The sequence below is a fragment of the Thermobia domestica genome, chromosome 3, assembly GCF_964235325.1.
Source record: "Thermobia domestica chromosome 3, izTheDome1.hap1.1, whole genome shotgun sequence".
Classification (NCBI taxonomy): domain Eukaryota; kingdom Metazoa; phylum Arthropoda; class Insecta; order Zygentoma; family Lepismatidae; genus Thermobia; species Thermobia domestica.
The window spans coordinates 114,480,247-114,500,407 of record NC_137456.1 but is presented as its reverse complement, the minus strand read 5'-3'; the positions used below and the strand labels follow the sequence as shown (position 1 = coordinate 114,500,407).

The 20,161-nt window shown below is 35.7% G+C and overlaps 1 protein-coding gene across 3 annotated transcripts in view; it reads right to left on the bottom strand.

Annotated features, from left to right (window-relative positions):
• Positions 1 to 787: 787 nt before the first annotated feature.
• The window catches only part of CSN1b (COP9 signalosome subunit 1b), a 47,789-nt gene continuing 28,415 nt past the window's right edge, over positions 788 to 20,161 (bottom strand). For all 3 annotated transcript variants that reach the window (XM_081751461.1, XM_081751460.1, XM_081751462.1), the window contains exons 6-12: positions 15,720 to 15,797; positions 14,349 to 14,584; positions 12,321 to 12,426; positions 7,683 to 7,771; positions 6,276 to 6,405; positions 4,274 to 4,408; positions 788 to 1,611 (exon numbers count right to left, since the gene is read on the bottom strand). In XM_081751461.1, the coding sequence (XP_081607587.1) occupies positions 1,534 to 1,611; positions 4,274 to 4,408; positions 6,276 to 6,405; positions 7,683 to 7,771; positions 12,321 to 12,426; positions 14,349 to 14,584; positions 15,720 to 15,797 (852 nt within the window). In that variant the 3' untranslated portion in view covers positions 788 to 1,533. The remainder of the gene's footprint in view (positions 1,612 to 4,273; positions 4,409 to 6,275; positions 6,406 to 7,682; positions 7,772 to 12,320; positions 12,427 to 14,348; positions 14,585 to 15,719; positions 15,798 to 20,161) is intronic.

Sequence of the window (20,161 nt, the reverse complement as noted above, 5' to 3'; positions counted from 1 at the left end):
CTACCTGTTTCCGTGAAATGAACATGCAATGATCTTGAAACAAATCGATATCTGTCTCATGCATTTAAAAGTGTTCCATTTTCAGGCGCATGTAAAAATATGCCTGTTTATGCAGGTTTCACAGGCGTCTGTAAACCATCTGCATTTTCTGTCTGGGTGACCAAAAAATAGCTCCTACCGGTGTGTCCCTGCTAAGGATATTTATGGTTAATTTTTAATGTGATTTTTGGAAGGGGGCTGTAGCCCCATATCAGTCACTGGCACATGCAAGGAGCATCAGAATATTAATTCTGTGACATTTCTGATTAATCTGACGCTTACAGCTGTTCCCAAAATAAAATTTTGGATTTTGGTGATACTCCACCCACCACCTTTTTATGCCCTTTACCCCCAAAAGGGGAGTTTTACCCATAATGATGTTTGAGACGACTGAACTAGCATTGCGGATGAGTGTTATTGCATTTTGTAACAAGTAACACTCATTTGTCCTAAAATCTTTAGCAATAATTATTGGAGAAAACTGCTCCCAAAATTTATGAACTTTTGTGTTTACGCCCCCAAAAGAGGGGTTAAACAGTGATTTTCTCTTCTTTAATTTTAAAATTTGAAAAATTCAGACATTTTTCAATAAGAATGCCAAATTTCACAGTACATTGCCAATCACTATAGTACCTCCAAAATGGTGTAGTAATTATTATTAAGCAAAAATAATTATCTTGGGCAGTCGCACCTTTAAATGACACATATACCTTCAAATCGTACCAGTGGTTTCTCTTAAACAAAGAACTACAAATACATATTTGAAGTTTATTTCTTTTTTTTTTTTTAAAAAAAAAAAACAGCATTATGGATGAAATTCTGAGTGAACAAAAAAAAAAAAAAAAGTAACTTATGGTACCTCCATATTATCGAGATAAGGAAAATATATTTGTTGTTCTTTCTTGGTAACAGATGACCCTTGGTATATAACATGGGCTTTAATGAAAGCCAGTCTAAATTTATCACACGTGATGCACATGTGATCATATATTCTTTTCATACAAAAAAAAAAAAAAAAAGTATCTGAACAAAAGCATTTCTTCATGAAAACACACACACGTACTTGTTTGTTTGTTTGTTAGTCAGCATATTACGCATTCATCTGCACTTTCATACTTTGCTTTCTCATGTGAAATAAATCTTGAAAAAAAAAAAAAAAAAAAAAAAAAGCACAATTTACGTACACAAAGTCAGTTCTTAATCACAGCGACAGCAGCAATAACTTCAAGTTCATGCTTGATTTATATCGAAGACTTTTTTAATTCTGAGCACAATGCAAAACACTAGCGTACTTTACGAACATGTTTATTACGGTGTTTGACTATTGAGAGAACGAATTAAATACGTATAAATAAAACTGAGGAGAGTAAGCTCATAGTATTGATCCGAGTGATGTCAAAAATGGTAAACTAATTGCAGAAAACAGATGCAACTGATTTTTCTTTCAATCCCAGAAAAAATAAGGATATTCCAGATGATTTGGCCCTTGAAGATTTAATTTCTTGGTGTTAATGTACTATTTCCAGGGGCTACTGACATCTCACCACCCTGACCACTATCTCGCTGTGGACTCTGGAAGAGAAGGATAATCTCAGATGAACATGTTATATTAAGTGAGTAAAAATATATACTCATACAATACAATTTCCCACAAAACAGTAAAAACAAAAACAAACAACATATATTGTTTATCTATCAAAGTGCTCTAAGGTGGGTTATCTGAGAAGGGTAAGGGTTTTGAAAAATAAGTAGGTGTGCTCTCCCAGTTCACTATCGGTGGATTTCGGGATATTGAATACCACCCACACGGTATCTTTCCCCGGAAAATTTTCAAACTGAACTCGCCAGAAAATGCAGTTTTAGGAATTTTTACATGAAAATATTTTTTCGTATTTCTTTTTCTTTTTTTTTTTCTTTTCTTTTTCATATGTCACAAAATTTCGCAGATATCAGGCGGGACACATCCAAAACTTTTAGAACGAAGAAACGCGATTTTCTGAAAGCTAAAGTTAAGGAACTTGAAGGTAATAGTAAAAATAAAAACATCAGGGACATGTATAAGGGAATCAACGAATTTAAGAAAGGCTATCAACCTCGTGCTTATATATTAAAGAAATCTGACGGTACAGTTCTCACTGACACGGATAGCATCTTAAATAGATGGAAAGATTTCTTTGACGATTTGCTTAACACGCAACCGAAAACTAGTGTGCGTGGAGAAAAGGAGATACACACCGCAGAACCGTATATTCCAGAACCCAACCGAATAGAAGTAGAAACTGCTATAACGAAATTAAAGAAACGCAAATCTCCGGGTGTAGATGAAATTCCGGCTGAGTTAATTTTAGCTGGAGGCGAAAAATTGTGGAACAAGATATACAAACTCATTCTCCTTATCTGGAACAAGGAAGAATTGCCACAAAAATGGAAGGAATCAATCATTGTTCCAATTCACAAGAAAGGCGACAAAACTGACTGTAATAATTATCGAGGCATCTCTCTTCTGTCAACATCCTATAAAATCCTTTCAAATATTCTATTAGCAAGACTGACCCCATACGCAGATGAAATTATTGGAGATTATCAATGCGGATTTAGACGGAATCGATCAACTATCGACCAAATATTACTATTCGGTTCAAAATCTCTTGTCGTCGCGAATTCTGTGGAGGAATTTGAAGCTTAAAATATACAAAACGGTAATCATGCCTGTTGTTTTATATGGCTGCGAAACATGGTCACTTACCCTGAGGGAAGAACATAGACTGAAAGTATTTGAGAACAAGATCCTGAGACGAATATTCGGACCCAAGAGAAATGGGAATGGGGAATGGCGGAAACTTCATAACGAGGAACTATATAATTTATATGGTTTACCCAACATTGTTAGGGTCGTGAAGTCTAGGAGGCTTAGGTGGGCGGGTTATGTAGCTAGAATGGAAGAAAGTAGAAACGCTTTCAAAGTCTTGACTGGAAGACCAATCGGAAAACGACCATTAGGAAGACCTAGGCGCAGATGGGAGGACAATATTAAAATGGATCTCGCTGAGATTGGAATACAAAGTAGAAACTGGATGCAGTTAGCTAAGGATAGAAGTCAGTGAAGAGCTTTTGTGAACGCGGCTCTGAACCTCCGGGTTCCATGGGCCATAGAGTTAGTTAGTTACAGTTTTTTCACAGTGGAGAACATGCATTCTGGAATGAAGAGTATCGTAGTGTAACCACAGATGTTTTCACGGTCCTCACTCCCAATCTGCCTTCTCATTCGCCATTTTGAACGCCAAACACTGTGATATAACAAATATGAAAATCTTTTAGCCAAAAATAACACGGAGAAACGCTCGTTCAATTTGTCACTTCCTCAGCGCCATAATTCTGGATTTTTATGTTTTCATTCCCGGTAAAGTCTGCCTTTTGAGATACTTAAGGCTGGACACAGCCAAAAAATCGCAATGTTTGAAGACCCATAACTAGGAGTATAATTTCTGGTACCAAACTACTTCTTAGAAAATAGAATACACCACGATGACGACTATTCCCCCTCTCCCCCCAAAAAAAAAATAACGATCAATCTACATTTTTCTTTAAAAAATGACAATTCGAGTTTTTCAAACTAGCTTTCAACAATAGTTTAAAGGTATTTGTAGTGTAGTAGGCTTAAATGTGCACTCAGCACAAAAATGTATCTTTAATTCTGTTTCATTTTTTTTCTTTCAAATTAATATCTTACGAATTAACGGAGATACAGCCTTTACCGGATATCTTTGTAAAGTGCAAAATAGGCTTACACGCATATACAAAATGATCTTCAAACGACAACTGAAAATTTAAAAAATGAATGAATGCTTGTCTCCAACTCTATAAATATAGTGCAACTTTGTGTACAAAAATCAATAAACTTTGTCAGTAACCTTTAAATCTGAAATAGATGATTTCAGATACATGTCCTGTAAGTTTTCTGATAAGCACAATACATCAGTATTATCCTCTTTATAGAGTTTCTAATTGTGATCACACATTACAGAAAGGAACATTATAGGCATTTTCGCTATATGCTTCATCAAATAGGGAATGGAAGAAGTAAGTGGAAAAAGGATAATTCAAGAAAGAACAGAGCGTTTAGATGGGCGCTACGTTGCACTGCAAGGTTACAGTCATGAACTTACCACTTAAGTGTAGGTTTGAAACAAAGTAATTACATAAATTTAAAAACGGTACAACTATAAATAATCACCTTAACATGAATTTGGTGTTTGAGCATTGCTGCTCGAAGAATAAGCATTCTGGTTCTCCTCTGGTACTCCTTTCCAACATACAGCGACTTCTCAAACGTTGTACTTCTCTGATCAATATCCTTAGCGAATAATATCTGCAAACAGATACCATCACTATTAATATTGTAAACACATTTAGCGGAGTTACGAGAATGATAATTTCAAATAGCAAGTGCACATAAAACTGAAGATTAATTCACATGTGAATCACTTTCTTAAAATATTCAAAATACTAAATTTGAATGAAACATAGTGCGATATTTACATGAACATAGTGCGATATTTTTAGTATAAAAATAGTGTTGTACAGAAACAAACTCGTATTACACTTCAACCGTTAATGCCAGATGTCGTATATTGAAAATGAAAATAAAATGAATACGTCCCACAGTTATGCCAGTTAGGCTAAAGGAAACGGTGATGATGAGTAATGAATGAACTGGTGGAATGAAGAAAGTGGGATGAAACGGGAGAACTCCGAGAAAACCCACGCACACGGTGTTTGTCCGCCACAAAGTTCACTTGGCGGAGTGTGGGATCGAACCCAGGACTCCAAGCACCAGAGGTGAACGCTCTACCACTGCGCCACCGCGGCCCTCGTATATTGAAAATATATGTAATGGTAATGCGCTATGTATTGTTCGATTTTATTGACACCTAAAATTTGTTATTAATGTATTTTCACTATTTTTCCACGGAGTATTCGAATCGATCTCAGTATACCACCAGAGTAATGAATATGGAGTGATAAACATTAGAAGGCATAATAAAGACTGGGATTTAAATTTTAAGTATTTTAATTGGTAAGTTCTCCATTATATAATATTTTCAAATTGTGTGCATTTTTTTTTCCTGGGTATTCTTATATTTCCATTAATGTCATCTCAAAAACTTAAGGCCATACTAAATTTAGGGCAATACGATATTCTACTTTTGAGTAATCCTTACAATATGGGATTCTGTACGAACAGTCTGTTTCGACCTAACATTTAATTGTTGAAACACAGTTTCGGTTACTAAAGAAACATCTCACCATAAGATCTGTCGAATAACTTATCTGCTACCATTTCATTTTCAATCAAAACAAGACATTATTTTTCGGAAAGTACATAGCTAAAACAGAGGTCAAATGACCAAACAATAACATTCTCAGTATTCGCCTGCCGGGATGAAACCTGAAACTCTGTTGACCTTCTTGCTGGATTTATTACACGATTAAGAATTATCAATCCAACTTCCACATATTTTTAATATTTATCGGCATAAACGGTTATTATTTTTTTCCGTCATCTGATTTTTATAAAATCTATTTCGTGAGGCTTTGTGGGCACTAAGCCGAAACTTAGAAGCTTTCTGAATAAATTACAAAACACCAAACCAGTACGTCAAAATTACATTCACATTTTCCATTGCTTCCTTTGGTTATATCGGGAAAAAGCTGGAGAACATTCAATACCAGTGTTTAAAGTGGATTATAGCCGAAGGAATAGTACCTGTTACGGTTTTGCCTAGATATACCAATGAGGGGAGAAAAAGGTATTTTGGCATTAATTTCACATTTATATACATACCTAGGCAGCGGCGGATCCAAGGGGGGGGGGGGCTAGGGGGCTATAGCTCCCCTGACGCTCAGGTATACACTGGATAAAATGGGCTTAAATCCTGCTTTACACTGGATAAAACGGCAAAATATGGTTTAGCCCCTCCCTTGATATCCTGGATCCGCCACTGTACCTAGGTATACCGTATTCCTTAGGATCGGCATAAGGCACACTATTTAATTTCGCACCATGCAATATTATCAGTAATGACACCAAGATAATAACTATACGAACGGGTTTACAGAAATAAATAGAATAAACAGTGGTAGTGGATGATCACTTTCTTTCATAACATAATTATATATACATATATATACTAAACACCTACCACCTTTCGAAACAATTTTAACAGTTCACTTACTTTGTTGTGCGAGTCTATTCTAGCTTGGATTTGGCCTTCTAAAATAAGCTGCATTAGTTCATCTTCCAAGGCTGGAACTGTAGTATTGAAAGCCGCTGCCATCTTATTCATATCGGCAGACAAGTACGGACTAGAAAAATAAGAGAACTTGACGTTAAAATTCTGATTGATTAATTCACAGCGTTTCCGTTTTCCGTGAGAATATTATCACTCTCGACGCACTTTGTTACTGACAAACTTTATGATAATTTCTAGCATGAAGAACCAACAATCGAATTATCAATCCACTTGATTATGCCTTACAACAGAAAAAAAGTGTATTACTTGTTGATATCTGCATGAAATACTTTCTCCTTAGGAGTTATATTTTATTTTAAGTTTAATTTTTTTTTTTTTTTAAGTCAGCAGGAAATATATTTCGATAGTCGAACCAAAGGAAGGGGTAGAAAACCACCTATCAACGGCATCATATTTTATTTTATTTTATTTTTTTAAAACAAGCATAAAATAATATTTTCGATAAGAATGCCCAAAACTTTACGACGAAGCAAAGTTTGAAAAATAAACATTATTGTTTCAATTTACACCTCTCTCCATACAATGAAAACGAAAATTCATTTCGAATAACAAAGAAAAAAGGGCAGCGGAAATGCTAATACTGGATTTTTCACCAACTGTAAATATATTATCATTTTAATTTCTGAATCCCTTTGGATTGAATCACACCACAGAATTTAATTAATTTTCTTCCCTTCTTCTCACTTATTTCAAACAATATACTTCACTGTAAATATCAAGTATTCTACATCTTTTAATTTTCCAAGTTTCAAAACAGAACTAACCTCTACCTTAGCTCCCTGACCCCTTAAGGAAACATGACACACGAGAAAGAGTTAAGACACTCATGACTTGGTATTCTTGATGTGGCAATAATGTAAATAATAAAACTCTTTGCATTGTTTTTATTAATCTTTCCATTTCACACTAGATCTGGAGGAACTTAATTAAATTTTAAAATACATAGATTGTTTGCTCATTTACAAAGAACTTCTCAGGTGTCAAAAGCAAGAGTAATCACATGATCACTTACATCATTATTCATAGTATCAAGAAAAAGAAAAAAAATGTTATATTGATAAGAAAACGAACGTAACCAAACAGAGCAATAATTCAAAATATTCATTCCTGGATCCTAGTTAAGCAGAAGAGCCTTTTACAAATTTTAGATAATACCTAATGTATCTTCTGGATTCGCCAGCATATGATGCGCTACAAACTTTAGCAGATTGAGTATATAAATTAATTTTATCTGATATGATTAAATTAACACAAATACCAGGAACAATAGCTTCTAGAAACTCTAAGTTAGAAGGTGCTTTATAAACGTATAATATAAGATATCCTTACCTGAAATATTGGATTAAGGCTCTATTTCGTATCTGTGTGTAGAGTGTGTTGATGTGAGGCGCTATGTACACGTCTAGTAACAAATTATCCTATGTAAACAGAAAGAAAATAAGACTTTAGACATTATTCTCTTTCACAACGTAAAATCTTAGAAAAACTCAGTCGATTGTAACATTTACGGCTGTACTGATCACAGTTTCCCGACAATTTCGAAGACATTTTTTATAGGTAACAGGAAAAAAAAATCTTTATTCAAACACTAAAGACCGCAAGTTAAATCACAAATTGAAGCATATGTATGATGTATCTTGAACACACAAACCTTCGAGTATACATATTAAATGATCTGAGCTGAGGTTTTTCAACAGAAATATGGATTACATTTTACTATCCCAAATATTAGTTCTTCGCACGGAAAGGTTATGGAAAATATATGAAAGGTATATTTGAACCCTCTCCTCCAAATCGATAAGTATATGAATCGAAAAGAAATTACAAAAACCAACGAGAACCACGAACTATATTCAAAAATTCACTTCGAACAGTGAAGCTTTTTTTTTTTTTTTGTGAAAAATTTAATCCCCTTCCCTCCCTTAGGAGACACATTTTAATCAGTGTAAAAAAAGAAAAAAAAGAGAGAGAAATTGTTTCAAAAATCACTACGGTTTTCCCACTTTCGCCATTTTAAAAATACAAAACGGAAAATTAAAATGGTTTAACGGTTTCAAAATCACCTCTTTTCACTCAGAAGCGGAATTTCCGAAAAGAGTACGTGTCCATTTATTTTAATAAATATCTAAAAGAGGGGGTCGTGGAGTACTCTTTATTTTTAACTGACTTAGAAAAAAAAGCGATTTTCAATTCGACCCGTTTACATATTATACATAAATGTGTTGTGTCTATGTTCACGTATAACTTACACAAAGCTCAATGATTTCGATTATACGAGGGTCATTTAATTCGAACTGACAACACTGCTACGATTGGAGTATCGTGTGGGCAGGAGACAAATAACGAACGTAGTGTGTTTATGAAATTCCTGGTGGCACAAGGGTGAAATGCTAGGACGATTCACAGAGGATTAGTAGAGGCCTGTGGTGAAGCTGCTCTACCGTATCGAACAGTAGCGACATAGGTTGCAGTATTTCAGGGGGGACGACAGTCAGACAAAATGCACGGTGGAGGGCATATGCGAACGGCTATGGACGAAATTCATCTTGCAAGACTACGGACACTTCTCGACGGTGATCGGTGCTGGACTTGTAGTGAACTGGTTCACGAGAAGAATATTTCTTCCGGATCAGTTTTCCGCATGCTAACATAAGATCTTGGCATGCGGAAAATTGCAGCCAGATGGGTACTACATGCTCTGACCGAGGTTCAAAAGTGGCATAGGTGGGAATGGGCGCGCCTACACCTTCAACGTTACAATGAGGAAGGTGATGACTTCTTGCACTGCATTATTGCAAGTGACAAACGTGGGGAAGATTCTACGAGCCTGAATTGAATCGTCAGTCGAGTGAATGGCGCCACCCAGAATCTCCACAACCGAAAAAGCTTAGGCAAGAACCAGCAAACGTGATGGTGATAATAATAATGTCATACGACCACGAAGGCATTATTCTGTCACATTAAGTTCCACCGGGCGTTACAGTCAATGCTGCATACTATGCTTCATACCTCGGTCACCACTTGCGACCAGCACTGCGGCGCAAACGTCCATAGCTCATGGAGTCTGGTGCAATTCTTTTTCAACACAACAATGCCAGATGCCATACAGCCAATCCAGTACAGACTCTTACAACGATGAGGTTGGGAGGTTCTGGAGCCAGACATGAGCCTCTGCCATTTTGATCTTTTCCCAAAACTGAAAGGTTTTAGAGACATTCCCAACATTGTTCGTACCTTAGGGCGCACTGTCAACAACCTCTCACAAAGTGGGGCTTTGACAGGTATTCAACGGTTACCAGACATCTGACGAAAGGTTCAACAGGCTGGCGGAGACTACATCAAAGGACTGTAAGCTTCTTAAGGTGAATGATTCACTACATTCCATTTCACAACTATGTTGCCACATCGAGTTAAATGACCCTCGTATTCTTCTTTGAAAGAACATGTTTTTCCGACAGTCCCACATAAATTCCATCAACATGTAATGGCAGTCTTTGGAGCAGGGCAAGAAACACCTCAACGAGTGTAGTATGAAAAGCCTAACAGACTTTAATATGTATGCTCACGCTTCAAAAATCACTACGGTTTCCTAACTTTCGCCATTTTAAGAATACAAAATGAAAAATTAAAATGGTTAAACGGGACCTGTCCGTTTTAATAAATACATAAAATGAGAGGATTGTGAAGTACTCTTTTTTTAATTGACTTAAAAAAAAGCCATTTTCAATTCGACCTGTTTACATATTATATATATATATATATATATATATATATATATATATATATATATATATATATATATGTGTGTGTGTTGTGTCTATGTTCACGTATAACTTATACAAAGCTGAATGATTTCGATTATATTCTTCTTTGGAAGAGCATGCTTTTCCGACGGTCCCACATAAATTCCATCAGCATGTAATGACAGTCTTTGGAGCAGACCATGAAACACCTCAACGAGTATAGTATGAAAAGCGTAGCAGACTTTAATATGTATTCTCACGCATAACTTGAACATAGGTGCACTTTTTCTTGTTTGTTTGTTTGTTTGCAAGAGTATTCTTTCCTGGTGATCCCATATAAATTTTATAACGATATAACAATAGTCTTCAGAGTTAGACCATAGAACTTCTCATTGCTGACAAAGTTCATACCGTAATTATATATATGATTACGCAAAACTTCGGCATAGGTTCTCCGATTATTATTATTTTTTTCTTTTTTTGATAGAATATGCTCTTGCGGTTGTTCCATATGAATTTCATTAGGATACAATGATAGTTTTCAGAGCTAGATCATGAAATTCTTCAACTACTGACAATGTTAACATTGTAATTACCTAACTGTACTGTGTGCATGTTCACGCATAACTTCAACATGTACTGACTTCGATTATTATTTTTTTTTTAGTTTCAGAGTATACTTTCTTGAAGGTTCCATGTAAATTTAATCAGGACTACTGCTGTAACGAAAAACTGGCAAAATTTAACGAAAAAAAAAAAAAACACTACCAAGCAGAAAATAGAAACTTTAAAATAATAACAGACTTTAGTGAAAGCGCTAAGAAGTAGAAAATAATAAAGCGCTAAAAAGTATAAAATAATAAAGCGCTTGAAAGTAGAAAATAATTCATTACCAATATCTATTTAAAAAAATTTGAAGTTTGTGCCACGCCAAACTAATTAATGCCTTATATAAAATGACTTTGGATGGTAATTTTATGAGGCCTTAATTTGTTTACCTTGGCACAGACTTCAATTCTTTTTACAGATAACGGTAATGAATTATTTTCTAATTTCAAGCGCTTTATTATTATTAATGCTTTTATTATTATTATATACTTAGCGCTTTTATTATTTTCTACCTTTTAGCGCTTCTGTTGAAGACTTTAAAAAAATATGTTTTGGACCCCTTCTCGCACAGAATACATAAATTAAAGGAAGTGGCAAGATAAGAACCTGCCACGAGCCAAGTGCTATTTTCTAAAATTCATTTCAAACGGTTTAACCGTTTTCCCGCGATAATAATAGGCAAAGTCATATTATTTCTATATAATGAAAAAGGGTATTTTAGAAATTGTTCTTCTCCCCCATGCAGAATTTTCGAATCTGCCGGACATGTATCCACTAATCTTTATTAAGCCTTTTAAATTATGGCTTTTCTTTCTAGGAAAATTGTTGACTTTCAGTCAAGCAGCTACATCATCATCCCTATTTATCCTAGGATAATGGTTCGTGCCTCATTGTCTTCAGGATAGAACGGTACCATTCACATTTTCCTATTATGTCCCTGAGGAGGGAAATGTTGAGAGAAATCGGGATTTTTTCTGAATTTTTCTTTTCAAATCTTTAGCCTCTCTGTACCCCTCCCCTCGTGCTAATGCACAGAGCTCAAATTCAACTGAAAAATACTAAGGGCTACACTAAATGTGTGTACAAAATTTCAATCTTTTAGGTGCAAAAGTAAGCCCGCCAAAAAATAATAAAAATACATCTAACAAAAAATTATTTTTTTAAGTTATGACGTCATCACCTCCTATGTCCCGAAGCAGAAAGGCGTGAACCATACGTAACGTGTTCTACAATGCCTCCTAGCATAAAAAGCTTTATTAATACTTTTTTAATGGAATAATGAAGATAATACCATATCGTATAAAAATATACGATATAATTTAAAAGGGTTAAGGAGATAAATGAAATATTTACTTCGTTGATTTCATCTGTAAAAGTTTCATGAACTTATTCTGTGGCCATGTTAACCAGGTTAAGTCACTCGCATCTCGCATAAAAACTGAAGTGCAAAAAGTATTTCTAAACTAATTCGTCTGAGTGACTTTACTTGGTGAACAAAGTCACACAATAAGTTATCGAAAGTGTAGAGGAAAACTTTTATACACGGAATCAAAGAAGTAAATATTTCTCTTAGCTTCTAAACAATCAATCAAACCAATACTTAACGCATACTAACCTTAATTTCATCTAAAAGCTTCAGACAAGATGCATACTTTGATTCATAAAATTTAAAAATTATGTCCCGCAACTGTGGCTCCAATTCTAGGAATAATTTAAATGAACTGCAAGAAAAGTAAATACATCTAAATATAATGAAATATTTTGAGATTTCGTATAAATACAACAATTACATTACTGATGATTTTATTGATTATGATTTGACCGATACATACAGCCACAACAACCGAAATAAACAATAACAGAACAAATAATGTTTCAGTTCCACGATACTACAGGCCTATTATAAGGCTTCAATGCAAAGATGCATCCGCAAAGTAATGACAAAGTTTTACAAATATTATAAAACAAGATAAATACAATCTACTTAAATCAGCCATCTAAATACGACGTACTTGCGTCACTTATTGTAACATGCCTGTCAATAATTTTCTAATGTACATTTATTGCTACAATTTAATGTTTCCAATACTACCTGTAGTTTCACAATGAGCCCTGTTATTCTTATTGTAACCTTTAGAAATAATGGAATTGTATGCCGAAAAACCAGGGAATCAGGAAAACTGACGGAGCTTTGAAATTCACCGTTCTGCATGAAGTTTACGGATCATTCTATTTGGATTTGAATTCTGTTCTTACGTTGGTGATATTTGATCGTTATTAGAATTTTTCAACAATCCTTCAATATTTTTGAAATATATACAGATACGATATGTAGACTAACAACAACTAATAATGCAAATAAATGACGACATTATATCTATTATGATGTATAATAATACATTATAATGCTTCTAATGACGGCCACTACTAAGAATTTGGCACCTTGCGTTGATAAGGACTTGGTATGCTGTAGGCTCGCCGTGATGGGATAATTCAGGTTCTTTTAGAAAGACTAGGCTACGGTAGAGTTCGGCAGGTAGTGTCCTTCAAGTTTGCTGGAACATGGCCGCAAGCACGGTAGTTCTTCTTGACCGTTGTGCTCAAGCCCTCAACTAGCGTTTCATCTGATCTGATAGAAGTTCAAAGGGGTTAAGGTTGGAGCTTTGGGCCATTTAGTCGAGCACTAGCACTTCCATATCTTGAAGCCACTCTACGAACGCGTGTGTTTTATGGGTACTAGCACTATCATGTTGAAAAACAAACTGCCCACTATCCAATTCTTGCCGAAGGGTTGGTAGGTAGAATTTTCTGGGATTCCTTGATACGCGCCGAGCTTATGAGTTGAGCTCGCCCATGGATCCTCAACACATACACCTCCTGACGAATAGTACGTGTACTAGTATGACTCTCAGATGTCGACTGGAACTTCGTAGTTACGGTGTACAACTTGTGACAATATGCTTTCATTAAAAATCGTCTAAGATATAGCCGGTCTTTATCAGTTGACTTTCTTGTCTTCCCTTGTCGGAGTTGCAGTTTTGCTACTCCATCTCATTTCCATTTCGATACTATGTCACATAATATACGGGACCTGCAACTTACTTAAATTGTTGATGCCACTTATCGTTTTGGCCGATTCTGACCTACCTGAATGGCTGAATCGGTGGTTCCAATGATCATATATCCTTTCAGTTGCACATTCGTTCACCTCTATTATTAGCACTCATACTACCTTTTGACAACAACTTTCTTCTTTCGCCACACATGATGCATTTGAGACGTGTGCATGGGTCTCCTTTTCCTTCGGGAGTGATCACCCAATAATGGCAAAATAGTAATAATAATAATAATAATAATAATAATAATAATAATAATAATAATAATAATAATAATAATAATAATAATAATAATAATAATATTGCAAAAAAATCACTTGAAAATGTTAGAAACTTTTTCTGCTTTTGCACAGTAGAAAGGTCGTTTCAATTAATGCCTATTAATTTAACGTTAAGACGGAGCAGCTATGTAACTAAAAAATCTACGGAATTCTTAGATATTTTCTTTTAGTACAAACGTAAAACGTACGTAAAAAATTTTGTGAAATGTAAGATACGTGTGAAGTTTACAAGCTTTAGATTCTTACCTGCTAAATATAACGTTTTTTTGAAGTTCCTGCCTATCGAAACTAGCCAATGCGCATAGCCCTCCATACATAGCTACATTACTTGGAGATAACAATTCGGGAAAGTCACACTGATCAAAATTTGCTTGTAGAAAGTGTTTTGCTGCAGACTTGTACTTCTTCGTCGCAAGTTCTGCCAAACCAGCAGCACACTTCAACTTCGTAAGAATAGTTTGATTGCTATCTTTCCCATGTACCTGCAAGTATAGAAATCAACCTATTAATGAATCTGAATAAAATTAAATTAATCACAGTTACACGTAAGTTATCAACAAGGGTTTTACTTTTCAATGTAACTTTTGACTCGTAGGAAGATTTGAACTTGGAAGGTAAACTGTATCATGATGAGGAAAGTAATAAAAAAAAAATAATAGTGACTGTTCCTTACAATGACAATAGGGACAAATCATATTAAATACCAATTTTCTACATGATTTTTTAGTACGGTATTATTTTGTGTTATATATAACTATTACCTTACACTCAAGTACAATGTCATGAATAAGTGAAATGAAAAGACAGAGAAGCTTTTTTTGTTAAAAGAAGGAAATGTACATTGTTGATTCTACCAGTGCAATTATGAACTATAATTTCCTAACCTTGAAACGGTTATATTTCTGCTAGCAATTAAGAACTCGTAATTTTATTCATGCATTTTGCTTCTTTCCTCTCTGTTACACGTGCGTCTATCAATTAAATTGGTCCCAACTATATACAACATGAGAAAAATTAGGTTTCATAATTACCATGGACAACACTTTTGGAATATATTTACACTAATTATAACTCGGACGAGATGGTTTCTACGACTAAAAGTGTATAAAAAAGTAGCCGGTTGGTATTCGAATTTAGAAAAACTACACCGCCTTAAATTGTGAGTGTATACAGGAGGATTGCTGACAAAATGAAAGGGATTTTACGGATACTTAACGAAAAGTGTGGTCGAATATACCACTGTATTCTAGACCAGCCGAGGAGAAATTTTGTGCTCTACAAAAATATCAGGAATTTTCCGAAAGGCTGAACAATAGACGAATTTAAAATTTCAGATCACGTTGAAAGAACTGCAAATGCCGGAATGGTGGAATATGTTAACTTGGTATTGGGTGAGACAGTTTAAAATAGAGAATTCAATGGTTGTAGTAGTAGTAATAGTAGTATATTTGGTTTGTTTTTTTCTACGATTAAACTGTTTGTGGGCAAGGTTAAGGAATACTGTCATTCTACTAAATCCCAAGGGCTACAAACAATTCGGCGTTCTAACCCTTGGCTATTTAGGAACCCAGTCCGGCATTTGGAGTTTAGGAATACTAGGAATTAAACCACACTTACCTCAGTGAAATCAGGGGTAGCCTCGGCTTTGCTAACGTAACTTAACACGTGAGACCAATTTTGCAAGTACACACTCACCTGAAACAAAAAGGAAATAAAATGTAAGACAGTGTGTGCCCAATATGGTACACCAAATAATCAGACATCGAAGGTAGTAACAAAGATTCTATAATGACTCAAGTACTACGGGGATCATCCTCAGGTTATGCAACGTCTTTAATTATTACTACATCACAACAACGATCACTTAATATAATTTACATTAGATCAATTTTATCTCGAAATTAATACTTGATTTACAGTAATAATGTAATAAGTGATTCGAAGTAAGTCACATTAGGGAAGTTTTGAGATATGGACAACTGGAACGCAGGAAGTGAAAATTTTTTCCGTTCAAAAGAACTTCCCTCCTTTACAAGTGAACTCAACCAGTTTCGTAACAATCACGCCACTCGTTAGGAAGAGTGGTGATGCCAAGTCGTTGCATTTGTCGTTAGTTGAGCTTCAGCCATGGAGTTGGAAAGGAGAGATTTTCGTGCAATGATTTTGTACGATAAAAAACAGTGCCTTGAACGTTTGTCTGCTGCATTTGATGACAATGCACTATTACATGCAACAGTTTTTCGCTAGTATGCTCAATTCAACGGGGCCGGGCCTCACTCGATGATGAGAGGCGTAGTGCGAGGCCGTTCACAGCTGTCACGGAAGAAAATATTGATGCTGCGGAGATGATCAGGGGAGATATGCGTCTGACCTACAGTGACATTGTGTGTGCCCTTGGTATTAGTTCGCCGAGTGTTCCAAACATTTTACACAAACATCTTCGTGTGAGGAAGATTTCATCACGTTGGGTGCTCCACAACTTGACAGATGCTCAGAAGCAGACTCGTATCAATGGTGTCAGACATAGTAACTGGTGCCGAAACATGGATATATCAATTTGATCCCGAAACAAATCGCCAAACATCTGTGTGATTATTTCCTGGCGAAGAAGCACCCGTGAAAGTCAAAAGGTCAAGAAGTGTTGGAAAGAAAATGATGGTAACATTTTTCTCACCAAGCAAATATGTGGCCACAATTCCTTTGGAAAATCAACGGACAGTTACAGCGAGATGGTACATAAATGTCTGTCTTCCAGAAAATCCAGGAGAGACGACCAAGAACTGGCCTGCGGGGAATCATGCTGCACCATGACAATGCACCTGCTCACCCAGCGAACATCACAGTTAAATTCATTGAAGACAGTTGGATTAAACTACTTAGCCACTCACCCCAAAGTTCTGACCTGGCATCTTTTTCTTGTTCCCTACGATGAAGGATGAACTTCGTGGACGTAGATTTCTTTCCCCTGAAGATTCTGCCACTGCTTACACAGAACAGTTAAGTGCAGTGCTTGAAGCCGACTGGCGTCAATGCTTCCAGAATTGATTCAGAAGGATGAGACTTAGTGTGGAGTGTCTGATAAAATATAATAGCTATAATAAAGTTTTACATACCCAGAGACTCATGTCTCAAAACTTTCCTAGTGTCCTTCGTACAGATATTAACCTGTAACGGACCGTTCCAGTTTTAGTTCTGACAGAATGCCTCTCAAGTGTAACGAACTAAGGACGGGTCATTCCACGTCAGTTCAACCAAGGCTTTTAACCCACTATCTCCGATTTGGATGAAATTTGGTAGAGTTATAAAAAAATTTATGATGATTGCAAGTATGTAAATTTTATTGCAATAGCATCAGCGGTTCAGAAGTTATTGCATTTCAAAAATGAGAAGAAAATCTATCTTTAACAGTCACAACATATTATTTCCGTTTAGTAAGAACACTAAACAAAATCATATTTCGGTTCCTATTAATCCTAGAAACATGATTCTTTTTTTATTCAGATTTTCTTGAAGTTGTTTACTATGTAAAAAATAAAAGCTTTCCGTAGAGCTGATAGAAAATTTATAAAGCTATTTGGAAAGTAACATTTTGAGAGAAAAACTAGAATGCCAATTTGTAAACTTTAAACCTTTATTTCTCAAAATCCCCATCATGGATTTCAGTGAATTTGGTTTTGTTTGAAAGCTTATTACATCTAGTTTCACATACAAAAACTGTGATGGGCCATCCAAGCACTGAGGAGATATCCCAGTCAGTGTTGCCAACTGATTGCGAAATAAACTTTTTTTAATAACTTCCGTAAGATTTAACATATTCACTCCAAAATTGGTATAAGTACTCTTCGGTATCCTAGAAACACGTCTGATAGCATTAGTACTCCTCCCAAGCATTCCAGTTGTCAGGGTTGCCAACCAATTTCAGTGTTGCCTGTCACAGCGTTAGACGTATTTGTGCCACATTTTGCAGTAAGCTATCTTCATCTATTTTCACTATACAAAAATTATGATGGGCTATCTAAGGAGAAATACGGAGTTGCAAAATTTTATAATTAAGGGGAAAAATACAATAATCTGAACAATAAATGGACATTAGCATTTTTTAATGTCAATCAGAATAACTACCAAAGCAGCAAATATACGAGGGTCATTCGGAAAGTAAAGAACGTTTTGCGCTAGCGCGTGCGCGTGTTCCCCACCCCCACTGCCGCTGGGTTATTGACCTGGGCATGCTTTAGCCTCAGTCTGGCACCAGCTGCGATCCGCTACGGTCCGTTATTGCTTCGCTGTGCGACTGTAAAATGTGCGATACAATTACTGATCCCGCCAAGTGTGAGGTTCGTAGTGTGATAAGATTTTTGAATGCAAGAAAAGTGCGTCCGATAGAAATTTATAGACAAATCACTGAGATGTATGGAAATGTAATGAATGAAGCATCCGTTCGTAAGTGGTGCATTATGTTTAATGACGGACGGACGAATGTGCATGATGAGGAACGTTCGGGACGGCCTTCTGTTGTGACTGACGAACTCAAAGGAAGAATTGAGCGGGAAATTCAAGAGGATATGCGATTCACTATTGATGGGCTGCACGAATTCTTTCCTGAAATTTCAAGAACTTAAGGAAGCTGTTAGTGATTGGTTCAACAGTTTGGCGGCAACTGTGTATGCCGAAGGCATAGAAAAACTTGTACCACGGTATGACAAGTGTTTAAATTTACACGGCGACTATGTCGAAAAGTAACTTACGTATCACATAGTATGTAACACAAATTTCGCCTTTGTATATCAGTTATTAAAGTGTTTATACAAAAACGTTCTTTACTTTCCGAATGACCCTCGTAATAAGACTCAGGAGATAACTGGTATGTTCTGCCAGTAGCAGTTGTTATATCCACTTTACATAAGATGTGAGTAAACGGAACACAACACGAATCATTTTCAGCCCAATAATATGAGGGAAATGGACCATGAGGATGTAGGAATTTTACTGCTAAGTTTTTTTTCAAAACTATGCATTGCATAGTCCCCGGAATAGTTTTTGCTCTCAGAAATCTTTGCTGAAGTGTGGCACGAACAATAGGCACTTCTTTGTGCACAAAGAAAAACTTAGTGCTAATGTTTTCTTCACAGAAATGAAATATAAAGGCACATGTATTTATTTGATCAGACAATGGTCTTTGAAGGCTTGCTTTTGTAATAACCCACTTAACAGTCCCACCAATTCCATCGTATGGGGGGGAGTTTCCATGCCTGGTAGCAAAAAAGACCATTTTGCATCACACAATGGAAATCACTTGCGTGAAAGTAAAGATTTAAGAAGGCTTTGCAGTTTTTATACTGGGCTCCACACCCATCATGTGTTATATTAGGAAATTGTTTTAAATCCGACATTACCAGTTTCTGTGTTTGAAAGACCGTTGATATATCATATTCCGTATTATGAAAAAAAAAAAAGTCATAATTAGTTGGGGGAATTACATTGGAATACAATAGTTTCCTTAATTCTAACATTAGCAATATATACTACATTCGAACAGCAGCATAAGACTTCACTTGTTATAGATATACTAGCTGATACGCCCTCCGTTGTGCGGAGTAAGCAATATTTGGAAATTGTTCAAATACATCCACTAACTCTGACTTTCGGAAAGATTGGGAGCGTTGAACCATGTAGTACTTTTGCTAGTGTCATAGACATTTTCAAAGAAAGAAAAATTTCGCTATTGTTGTTTGGAAATGAGAGCAGAGTGAATACAGGTTTTGAGCCCTACGTACAGCTTAGAAAGGTGTCAAACACATAGTGTTCTGTATAATTAAATATATATATATATATATATATATATATATATATATATATATATATATATATATATATAGTTTTTACGAAATTGGTAGTTCAGTAATTAGGGGTATTTGGTCCACACGATTTCGTATATTTGTAATGTCGCAAGTAATAATGCAAAGCGTGGTCACAGGTACGTCTAATGCTGTGACAGTCAACCCTGAAATTGGTTGGACACCCTGATAATTGGGTTGCTTAGGAGGAGTGGTAATGCTCAC